The following is a 12399-nucleotide window of genomic DNA, read 5'->3' as shown; positions in this document are numbered from 1 at the left end:
TCCCCGGGCAAGGTTTTTGGGAGGACCAGAGTGTACCAGGCACTGGAATTCCTGGTTGGTGGCAGCGCTACAAGTACGAAGCTGGTAATTGAGCTTAGAGGAATTCATGCTAGTACCCCATCTTTTTGGACGCTAAGGTTCAGAGTGGGGAATTATACCATGACAATGCAAAAGGTAAAACAAATCATACAAAAAACAAACACTTTATACCATAAATAGAGTCCTCTATTAAGGAAAAAATATTAAAAATCCCACAGAAATCTAAGGATAAAATACTTTTAGGGAATGCCTTATTTGACAAAACCTCTCCTAGCTCAGTCTCACAAGGCATCCAGAGTGAGACATTAGCTGCAAGGACAGTCAAACAGCCCACAGGTGAACCATGACCTCCATAAATTTCATCCAAAGTATCCATCAGAAAAATGGACCTAGTTGCTTTCTAAGTTCCTGGGACTCAATAGTGGCTACACTGCCAAACATACAAATAAAAGTTTAGATTCCATTAGCCTTACATAAAGGATATTCAGTACATAAAGGCCTTAAAAAAACCCACCCAAAAAACCCCCACCACACTGTGGAACTAAAGTCGTGCATCCAAAACAACTGCAGACACCATTGCCAGTTTCCCACAATTTAAATGTATATTTTATGTACATCTCCTTGTGTTCTGCATCCATTTGAAATGCACGTTTTTGACAATTTAGTCCAAAACATTTAAGACACATACCAATTAGCATATGAATAAAGGATTTTTTCATATATGCTAACTTTATCTACTTACTCGGCAAGGTCTGTGCTTCCAGATCCAAAATTCTGCAGACCTGCAGAACTATTCTGAGCTGGTCTGACCTTCCATTCTAGATCCACTTTCTGCTCTTCTATGGTCTCTCTCAGAGCTTTCCCCTCTAAGATTTTAAAAATTAAATGAAATCATGTTAATTATGGTGTGTAATATTTTGCTACCAACAACAAGAAGACTTACTGTTTGAATGCCTTACACTACTATATATGCATTAGCTTATGGGACTACTTATAAAAATACTACAAAGACAAATATGGTTACACTTGGAGGAGATACAAGAACAGGAGACACGTATGGAATTTAATAGTTGGACACTCTGGTGTTGAAATGTTGATGCACGCCTGTAGAAATGAACAGGAAGCCTAGTTTTCAATTTTGTTTTAGTTTTATGGCCAAGATTTTCAGGGAAAAAAAAAAAAAAAAAGACACCTAAAAAGGTACACTCTTAACTAGAGTTGGGCAAAATAATTCAGACAAATAGTTTAAAAATGCGGTTTCAGTTGATCTGAAACAATTTGCAAATTTGCCATGAATGTGCCAAATAGTTTTATCCAGAAATTAAAATTTGGCCTAGAGTCACAAAATGACTGAAGGAGGAGAAAGCCACCTTCTAACTTTTAGCCAGATGGTTATGGCACTCACTTGGGTGAAGGGAGATCTGGGTTAAATTTTCTGATTTAGAGCAAGGATCCAAACCTATGTCTCCCACATCAGAGCCCTAATCATCAGGCGGCAGAGAGTTATTCTTACCCACTCAGTTTGGCCCAGTGCCTGTTAAGGTAGCTTTTACAACATAAAACAGTTTCAAAAGATCAGAGGGGTAACCGTGTTAGACTGGATCTGTAAAAGTAGCATGGATCTGTAAAAGTAGCAAAGAGTCCTGTGGCACTGTATAGACTAAGACGTTTTGGAGCATGAGCTTTCGTGGGTGAATACCCACTTCATTGGATGCATGTAGTGGAAATTCCAGGGGCAGATATATATATGCAAGCCAGTAGCAGGCTAGAGATAATGAGCTTAGTTCAAATCAGAGAGAGGATGAGGCCCTCTTCTAGCAGTTGAGGTGTGAAAACCAAGGGAAGAGAAACTGGTTTTGTAGTTGGCAAGCCATTTCACAGTCTTCGTTTAACCCTGAGCTGATGGTGTCAAATTTGCAGATGAACTGAAGCTCAGCAGTTTCTCTTTGAAGTCTGGTCCTGAAGTGTTTTTTGCTGCAGGATGGCCACCTTAAGTTCTGCTATTGTGTGGCCAGGGAGATTGAAGTGTTCTCCTACAGGGTTTTGTATATTGCCATTCCTAATATCTGATTTGTGTCCATTTATCGTTTTCTGTAGGGACTGTCCAGTTTGGCCTATGTACATAGCAGAGGGGCATTGCTGGCATATGATGGCATATATTACATTGGTGGATGTCGCTGACACCATCACAAGACCTAATCAGATCAGCCACACCATCACCGGTTCATTCACCTGCACATCCACCAATGTACTATACGCCATCATATGCCAGCAATGCCCCTCTGCTATGTACATAGGCCAAACTGGACAGTCTCTATGGAAAAGGATAAATGGACACAAATCAGATATTAGGAATGGCAATATACAGAAACCTGTAGGAGAACACTTCAACCTCCCTGGCCACACAACAGCAGACCTTAAGGTGGCCATCCTGCAGCAAGAAAACTTCAGGACCAGACTTCAAAGAGAAACTGCTGAGCTTCAGTTCATCTGCAAATTTGACATCAATCAGCTCAGGATTAAACAAAGACTGAATGGCTTGCCAACTACAAAACCAGTTTCTCTTCCCTTGGTTTTCACACCTCAGCTGCTAGAAGAGGGCCTCATCCTCTCTGATTGAACTAAGCTCATTATCTCTAGCCTGCTACTTGCTTGCATATATATACCTGCCCCTGGAATTTCCACTACATGCATCCGACGAAGTGGGTATTCACCCACAAAATCTTATGCTCCAAAACGTCTGTTAGTCTATAAGGTGCCACAGGACTCTTTGCTACAGTTTCAAAGGAAGAAATGGAGACAAATCCAGAATAACCTACAGCTTTGTGGTTAAAGGACCTCTCTTGGAATGGGAGAGAGTCAGGTTCAAATCCAGACTCTGAAGCTGGATTTAAATCCAGATCTCCTCCCTCCCAGGTCAGTGCCCTAACCACAGAGCTAAAAGTTACAAGGCCGCTGCCTCCTCACCTTATAAAAATGCCTGTAAATATGTTGTTTCATTAGAACCCAAACTAATTTTTGATTCACTGAAATTTTTTGATTTGATTTGACCTACAATTTTTTTTATCCAATTTTTCTTATCTGCCAGCCTATCAAAAAAGGTTATTCACCCAGATCTATTCCTAATTCCATATTCAGCAGGAGCTAAAGTTAGGCTCCTATTTTCTAAAGCTTGGAAATAAAGGAGAAACTCACCACTTTGGAATTGCTCCACATCTGCATTTGGACTAAGAGATTTCTGATGAACATTCCTGTTTGTTCCTAGTACTCTGCTAAGATTTGGTTTAGGCTTAGGAAGTCTGCATCTTGCAAACCTTGGTGTACTATTCACTTTGGGCACAGGGTTATCACTACAAAGAAATAGAAAAACCACGATAAAATGTAATTTAACCTCTCCATTCTTTAATGTGTTTGAATTCAGTGTCAAGAAGAAATTAATACCAGCAACGAGGGCTGTAATGATGGGGGGAGAGGGACAGGAGAAAAGCAGCTGGGCCGATGAACAAGAGTGGTGATGGAGTTAGCAGGAAAAATGGGCAGGCTGGCAGGAAGAAGAGAAGCAGAAAGACCAGTTGAACTGGGAGAACTTTGAGTGACTGGAGGCTGAATACAGCTGTAATCATAGTGACCAACAAGGATCAGAACAAGTCAGTTTACAGCAGCTAGGTAACTCAGAATTTTTCCTCTGCAACTGAAATCTTTAAAAAATTTAATACTTTGATTAAAATTTAACATTAAAGTAGAAGTAGGTCATCTAATTTTGAAGGTTTGGAGGTTGATTTTTGGAGGGGTCAATTTGGGTTAAAACAAGCAGGTGAAGTTACACATTAGCACTGTCAGGTTTTGCTTCAATGTAAACATCTTAAACATTTGCAGGGAACCTACGTTTGATCATTTTTGCAAGCAGCTAAAAAAATTCAAGAACTTTCTAAACAAGTTGACATGATTACCAATTGCATTTTGAAAATAAGTTCACTGAGTCAATGAAGTAACTTGAAGTTCATCTTTAAACAGTATTCCACAACAAAAAGCAGGGCAGAGCCACGTACTCCACCTGTGGCAGAAGCTCAAGCAGTTCCTTTTTTGCTATTAGTTATAGATGTACAGTGGCCACCTGAAAGCCTTTAAGCTGCATGACAAGTGACAGGAAGCAATGAAATTTAAACCACTGGCCTTTGTCTGACAAGTGATGCAAAGTCTTCAGAAAAAAAGGCCAGATAAAATAGTGGCCAGCCACGTGAGGTAAGTTTTAAAATTCAGTTTTTCAAGCATATCCTTATTTTAAAATGAGGATTCAGGAATAGGAAGTTGTACATTTCCATCACTCCTATTTTAACCTAAAGTCCCTATTTAAAAGGGAAGAAAAAATGACCGGCATCCATATGAAGTGGAACTACATAACCTATGAGCCGTGATAGCTAAAACACCACTTCTTGTCAACCTAAAAGTATGGTGGCAGAAGCCTTAAAGGGGAGCCCTGTCACAGAACAGATCACTGGGGGTGGGAGATTAAAGAAAAACAGTGAAATTAACCTGCTGGGCGCAGCACCTTCCTTAAAAGAATTTTCTACACTTCCTTCTTTTCCAGAACTCTGGTCCTGTAGAATGACTTTGTTTCCATCCTCTGAGGGAACCAGTTCATTATTAGTAGGTGAAGAAAGTGACTGATTACTTGGGGCCGCATTTTGCTCTGTATTAGGCTGGTTTATGAGGCTATCAGCCATGTGCAAGTCATCTTGATCAGGAAACACCTGTGTCCTTCCTTGTTTAAAAATAAAGGCATAATTAAAAAGATGCAAGTTTTATGTCTTCACATGAAGCCATTTACAGGTAGATCAACCACAGGCCTCATTTTGAATAACAGCATTCTACAGAGATACAAATTCAAATCCCGGGTGAAAGCACATCTTGATGTCTAGATATTTTGTTCGTTAGAGTGCAGGGATTACCTCCACATATGTTAAAAGTCAACCTAATGCCAGGTTAATAAACAATGATTTAACAGTATACCTAAACAGAATGGAAAAAATTTTCTGGTTAAAGTAATAAGATGAAACAGATAATGGACTACTATGGACATAAGCCTAGCTCTTCTCCACTGGTCTGACTCATGAGACACTAGTCCCTGTGAGACCTACGCAAAACAAATCACACTATAAAAATCTAGGGGGTGAATGCTTTTTCTGGATCTCCACTACCATATCTTGTCTTTTCCATGTTTATTTTCTAGAGCATAAGCTCTCCAGGGTATAGAGTGACTTGACATTTATGTCTCAGATGCACCAATCACACTCCTGAGCATACCCAGGTTTTAGGGATGCAGGGATAATGAAAATAATCTTAGTACTGGTTTAATACTTTTTTAAAAAATAATAAACCTGTCATTAAAATGCTTTTAATAGATCAAGTTTCATCTCCCAAAAGAGACTGGATGAGGACACCAAATCTTCAACCTTTGAATCACCATTTGGTTTTTGTACAATTTTGTTTTAAAAATTAACACACACACACTTCGGTGAACAACCTGAATCTCCTATCAAAGAAAGAACTAATACATTTTATCCATTGAAAGATCAGTTAAGAATAGTAAGAACTCAGCAAGTCTTTTCCTAAAGCTTCAGCAGCCAATTGAACCTCTATGAAGAGCTGAAGGCAGAAGTGAAAATTAACTTACTTCCTCCCCCCCTTGCTGCCAGTGACAGTTCCATAGTGCTGCAACAATTCTTTCAATATGGGTGGCTGTGGTGTGGCCATCTATACTGGCTTCTTTAAAAAAATAAATAAATAAAGATTCTGCTCCCCAACTCCTCCTTTGCAGTATTGCCAATTGCTGCTAACTCAAAGCAAGAGACCAACCCTGAGAACAAGTTCCAGATCTATCTCAGAAAAGGTAAGACAATAAAATGACCTAGACTTAAATTTTTAATCATAACATGATTCATCTGGGTGTGTGGTGGCATGAATACTTTATTAGCCTGAGTTTGAAGTAACTGTAGTACATAGCAGTGAACATATCCACACACACACACCTGCAAAATCCTCAGTGGTACAAACGGAGGACAGCAGAGAAAAAAAGGTGCTGAATGCCCATTACGTATAAGAGTCATACTGCCGGTATGAAATGAGTTCATCAGGGCATGTATTCCATGTGGTGAGGTACATATCAGTGTTTTGCTGAAAAAGAGCTCTATGCACCTCTGGCAAGTATGTAATGCAGCTAACAGTATTTTGGCTAGGGGCTGGACCACTTTACCTTGCTAGACAGTGAATCATGGCCCAATACATCCTCCTCTCTTTCATACTGAACAAAAAGGAGGAATCCACACCTGCTGCTATAGTGACAGGATATGAAGGAAAGGTCATTATGACCTCTACCCAAACCCCAACCCACAAGTGACACACGGAAGGATTTGGCAAATAAATAGATCATACCTTGAGTACTTATTTTTAACTGAAACATTGGATCTCCCATCGCAAGTAATGTCATGGCAGCTTCAGTGCTTCCATCATTATTCCCTGCAAAATTGTTCACATACATGTAAAATCACAAGCACAGTCATTTCCTTAGAAGTTTAACTAAAACATGATAAAAAAGCAGATGTTATTGTCTGAAACTGAAACAAAACATTTTTTCAACATGTTTTCTCTTGGGAATTCCAGATACTAGTAGCAGTACTTAACACACATAGTGATGGTCATCCATTAAACTAAAGGTGTTCTACAAACACTGAGTAAGCAGCAGTATTCCCATTTTATAGAGAGGGAAACAAATGGACAGAGGAAGCAATTTGCTCAAGTCACACAGACGTTTGGGTCTAGACCCAGGTCTTATGACTCATTTCTGTGTCCTATCCACTGGATGATAGCACCTCCTTCTTTCATCTTCCGCTACTTGGTAACATAGGATACAACATTTCTGTGTTCCAAAGTCATCATACTGAAATAAGCCCATAAACCCCAGTAGGGTTTTGCCTCGTCATTGAAAATGCTATTTTCCTTTAAACAAAGCCATCTCTTAGCAAAGTTTCAAAATGCAATTCAAAAAACCAATGGATCAAATGGGGCTTTTTGCAATGAGTCCCATGTATGGGGAAATAATAGTGGTGCCCTAGGAGCAGACCAGGAACCAATTTCTGACTCAGTCATGATGTTTCCCTGTTTCCCCCATAGTACATGCTGGCTGCCAAGTCTGCGAGAGGGATGGTGATGGTGGTTGGTACCAGAGCCATGGATTTGCCCATTTCTGTACCTTCCAGGCATTGTTTTAAGCCCCTGAAAAGGCTGCTTTTCCTCTAGCACAACAACCCACAATATGGATAACCAGTGCATGGGAGTGAGTGGGCAAGACACCCACAATCTGGATGTAAACCAACAGCCTTGTAACTCTTGATCTGTCTGATGGACCTCACTGAAGTAGTAGTCAGTTAGCACAGCTCCTCTAAAACTATGTATAAGACCTCATCAACTCAGGGTTGGATGGCTTGGTCTATGTCAAGACAGAGGGCCACCCAAAAATAAGTGTTTCTTGTATTTACCTGTGTCAGTCTCTGGATTTTCATGTGTAGTCACTTCCTTGAAGAAAAGACACAAATGATCTCTCAAATACAGCCAAAATCCCAAATAAAATTAAACTGCAATTTCAACTTAGTCCCCAGTGGCCAATTCTTTACTGCAAAGTTCAGCATGCACAATCTGCTCTGATTGAATGGGGTTGTACAGCATCAACATTGGACTGACAAAGCCATCTAAAGAAAACTTGCACACTTCCTGCTCATGCCGTGCCCGTCTATTATACTATACTATGTCATACTATTACTATCTTACATGTAATCTGATGTTTAACACTATAAAAATTAGACATATTATATAACCATAAGCATATTACTAAAAAAGGAATGCTTACAATTTGTGAGGCATTCAGATTTTCATCTCTCTGCATCACAGGCTGGACAACCACATTTAAATCATGAGACAGATATTCAGCAGTAGTAATGCAGGGCACATCTGGGACATTCACAGATATTTCAAGCTGCAAAAATCAAAGTTATTCCTATTTATTCAAAAAAGAAAGCTGTCTAAAACTTGGAGGAACACATAAGAAAATGGCTGTATATGCATAAGTTGTAATACTATTTTCTTCTAAACCAAATATTAAAATTAGTATCTAAAAGTAATCTATGATTTTGGGAAAATGTCTGGATTTAAAGTAAAATATGCCAAATCTGAAATGCTAGCTACAAATTTGCCAGACTCTGAAAAGCCATTCCTCCAGAAAACACTTGGGTACAAATGGGCAACAAATTTTACAAGATACCTGTGAATTCAAATCTCAAATAACCTAGAAGAGCTTTTATGATTTCAATGTCAAATCACAACATCAGCAAATGACAAAAGATCTGGGATGCTGGTGGAAGTATACAATTTCTTGGTTGGGAAAAACAGCCAGAGAGAAAATGAACATTTTGCCAATAGTCTCTTTCTTGTTTCAAAATCTGTTGGAGATTATCTCTGATAAAACCCTAGCAGGAATACAAAGGATGTTAGAATTGATATGAAATAAGAAAAGATCAAGAGGACACCCACATCCCAGATGAGTACCAGGTTCAAGTCCCTGATCTGAATCAATTCAGACTGCCCAAAAATTCAGTGCATGGACTTGAACTCGACAACGTATTAAATATGGATGTAGTAGACACAGGTTCCAGTCCCTGCTCTGAATCAGGCTATTCCGGGGGTGCATCTATCACTAATCCTGCATCTGAGAAACCCTCCTGACAAAAAAGTTTTCCCAAAACGAATACGATTCCTCAAAAAGTTTCAGTTTTGACATATCAGCATTTTCCAACAAAAGAAAAAACATTAGTTGAAAAATTCCTAACTCACTGGAATTCACCAGTTGACTCAAAAGGGAAAAATACTGTTATGAGCTGAATGAAACTTGTTATGGACTGAGTTAAAACCTTTGTCGAAACTGATGCATGCACCCACTCTTCACTTAAGATAAGTGTTTCTTACAACTACGGGACCACACCTAAAACAAGGCCTAATAGAAACAAGCAAAATGTGGGCAAGGGGGGGTTCCACTGGACATTGTGTCCAGGTGGGTGGGTGAGATGAGGTGGTGGAAAGGCAGAATGCACAGAAACTGAGGGTATGTCTACGCAGCCGATGTTAAAGCACTACCGTGGCGGCACTTGAATGTGGCTGGGTAGTTGCGGCTCCAGCACTGGGAGAGAGCTACCCCCATGCGTTTGAATGTGGTTGGGTAGTCGCAGCTCCAGTGCTGGGAGAGACCACCCTTACAAAGGGAATAGCTACCAGCACTAGAAGCACAGCTCCCAGCACTGTAGCACTATCTACACTGCCACTTTACAGCGCTAAAACTTGCATTGCTCAGGGGTATATTTTTTCACACCGTGTTCAGAGAAACAGGGATTTGTGCATTCTCTGTAAATAAACAAAACTGCATAAAAAAATACCCCAAACCAATTTGTACCCCAAAATGGAACATTCTTCAGGCCCCAAAACTTTGACTAGTTACTTGAGTTGATAAGAGGCAACAGTACTATGTATTATAGGTGGAGCTGGTAGAACCGCCTATTATTACGACTGTCCAAAATTTCCCATTATAAGATCCGGTTTTCAGTGGCTTATAACTGCTAAACTTAACTGTTCCAGCTGAAATTTTCCATGCCAGATGCCTGCCCCAGGCTGAAATTTATTTAGATTTTTCAAGTTTCTGAATTATTTTTTCTGACATTTCAGAGAATGAGATTTGGGAAAAACACAGTTTTGACAGGTTAAAATAATAACCATTTTGTTGAGAAGCACTTATACCACCACACTTTGAAGCAGGGATTTGAAATTTGGCAAGGATTGCCTTTGAGTCAGGGAAAGGCTTTTTGCTGTTGTACTGAAAACCTGCTCAATTTGGCCAAGCTATAAACTTAAGAAAAATTTCCGTCTGCACAGACTCAGTAGACACTTGTTAGAATCTGGCAGTTAATTTCTCTGAATGTTCTGGCTGCACTGGTTATGCTCCATCCCCTCAGAGTTTTGTGCGCCAACCGGACCATACATCCACCATCCCCACAAAGCAGCTGAGAATGCTCCATCCCTGTGTTGCAGGGACTGAACAGAGCTCTCTCGGCAATTGCTTCTCTGGGCTATACAACTGAGAGCTAAGAGAGTCTTTCCTATGCTCTTACTGCAACTTGGAGAAGGAAACAGTCTGACCTGAATGAAGTGGGAAAAAGGCAGAGTGGTGGTTTATTTTTTGAGAGTCTTTTTTTTGGAAGGAGTGTGGGGGTGCAAGAAGCCAAGGAAGTGAGGGGAAGAAGACTTGACTTGCAGAGCAAAATGATTGGCAGCTGTGGTGGAAAGATGACTGACTGTGAGAAGGAGCTGGGGTCAAGTCTGGGAGTGGCTGGGCAATGAACCTGGGACCAGGACAAGGAGCAAGGGAGCAAGACTGGAAACTGAGCAAAGAGACTAGAATGAAGAGCCAGGAGAGGAGGAGAAACAGGACTGAGATAAGGACAGGGTGGAGATGACAACTAGGAGGGGTCAGTGAGGGAGTGGGGCAGAAAGGTCCATGACCACAGGAGCACACTTCCCTCCAGAACCTAGAATGGAACCAAAAAGATACCCAAGTCTCAACATTCTTCTACTGTCATTAAGTATACATGAAACTCAGTGGCAAAGTGTCTCTGTGTCATCTCCCTCTAATGGCTGGTCCGCAGAGGATGACAGCTTACTACTCCTACTAGTTACTCTTCACTCAAGTGGCAGAGAGCTATGATGTGGCTCTAAAGGTTCCAATACAGCTCATGACCCATGTGAGTGTCAATGGTTTGACATGATAGAATTTGTTTTCTGTTTTTGTTCTGTTTTTCTCCAAAAGCCTAGAAAAAATAATATGTGGTCATGTAATTAAAGATTATGGTGAACTACTCAAGGGGCCCAAATTCAGTCTGTACAGGCATTTTCTAATTTTGGATGCTTCACTTTGCAACCTTAACATTCTTTTAACAGTTTTTTTGAGTGCAATACATACATTAATTAGAAAGTAAATATGTATAATGCCATGAGACAAGATTGTTCTAGTCAGGTATGTTTCTTGAGAACCAAACAGCAGAACACAGGTTGCTCCGATTCTGACAAACATGATATTGAAATGTTTGCATCCATCCTGTCTTAGGCCGTGAGCTTGCAATGTACTCTCCAAAGGTGGATTCCTGCGCTCACAGAGACCCCCACTGAATGAAACAGGACTCACCCAGAGCCTCCCACACAATACTTGTTGCAGGACCGAGCTTTACGCTAAGTTCCTTGACCAGCCTGTGCATCTCGTCCAGCACCAAGAACACATGCCACAAATATTAATTCCACTCCACCACCAGTCCATTTGTCAACTAAACAAAACAGAAAAACTGTAGACCCACAACATATTTGCAAAATACATTGCTCTTGTTACTACAACTCAAGCGAAGGCAAGTGTGAGAAAAGCTGGTGGCAAAAGGAAAGAGTACACTCTAAAACACCAGACCTCTACAAAAGAAGTCAACATGTCATACCTCTTCCATGGTTTCCTCAATCTGGACAGGAACAGGTTTTGGAGATCGGAGACCTACAGGAACAAACACTGGAGCTTTGTTTACGTCTTCTGGTGAAAAACATTCATCTTCATCATCCAGCTCAAATTCATCTGCATCATCTTCATCCTCCTCCTGAGAAGCTCGGAGGGTCACCAAGGTTATCTTTGAACTCCCATGCTCTTTCCCAGATCTCTTGCTGCGGGCAGTTTTCAAGCCTTTGCCTTTGGTTATATTTGGTTTAAACTTTCGACGTGGTTTTCCCTTTTCACAGCGATCAACTTCACATTCAGAGGCAGAAGAAGTTCTTAGCTCAGATACACGTTTTGGCAGGCCTGCCTGTTCAGATGACCTTCTAGATTGCCTTCTAAATGGATTAAAAAAAATAAATACACTTTTTAGAAAAGTAGCAATATTAAACATAAAAAGCAATTAATGTTACAGTCACAGTGAACTCATGTGGTAATTGGGATTATGACCAGTGTTGACACATCATAATTAATTACGATCATACACTGGGAAAAATAAAATCTGTACTTCCATCAGTCAGCATTCCCATTCCTTTGTGAATGTTCAAAGTACTGATATTGTATTATGGATATAATTAGTTTCCTTATCTTTTAACTTCAGGCAGAAATTCTGGAAAACTGTGCTGTGCAGTGAAATTTAAAGGACCTGGTCATTTACGGCAGTAGCGAGGAGGGGATTGTTTCCTTTTTATTTTGGAGAATCAAAAGTGTGTGCATGCATGTGTATTTTACAATCT

The 12399-nt window shown here is 40.2% G+C and overlaps 1 protein-coding gene across 8 annotated transcripts in view; it reads right to left on the bottom strand.

Annotated features, from left to right (window-relative positions):
• The window catches only part of BDP1 (B double prime 1, subunit of RNA polymerase III transcription initiation factor IIIB), a 78178-nt gene that overhangs the window by 20960 nt on the left and 44819 nt on the right, over positions 1–12399 (bottom strand). For 7 of the 8 annotated variants that reach the window (XM_030565716.1, XM_030565717.1, XM_030565710.1 and 4 more), the window contains exons 28-34: positions 11616–12000; positions 7943–8068; positions 7575–7611; positions 6472–6555; positions 4573–4801; positions 3235–3389; positions 782–905 (exon numbers count right to left, since the gene is read on the bottom strand). In XM_030565716.1, the coding sequence (XP_030421576.1) occupies positions 782–905; positions 3235–3389; positions 4573–4801; positions 6472–6555; positions 7575–7611; positions 7943–8068; positions 11616–12000 (1140 nt within the window). The remainder of the gene's footprint in view (positions 1–781; positions 906–3234; positions 3390–4572; positions 4802–6471; positions 6556–7574; positions 7612–7942; positions 8069–11615; positions 12001–12399) is intronic. The other variant, XM_030565715.1, reaches the window with a different exon arrangement.

The sequence above is a fragment of the Gopherus evgoodei genome, chromosome 6 (genome assembly GCF_007399415.2).
Source record: "Gopherus evgoodei ecotype Sinaloan lineage chromosome 6, rGopEvg1_v1.p, whole genome shotgun sequence".
Taxonomy (NCBI): Eukaryota; Metazoa; Chordata; order Testudines; family Testudinidae; genus Gopherus; species Gopherus evgoodei.
Note: the sequence above shows the minus strand (reverse complement) of the source record. Positions and strands in the feature narration are given on the sequence as shown.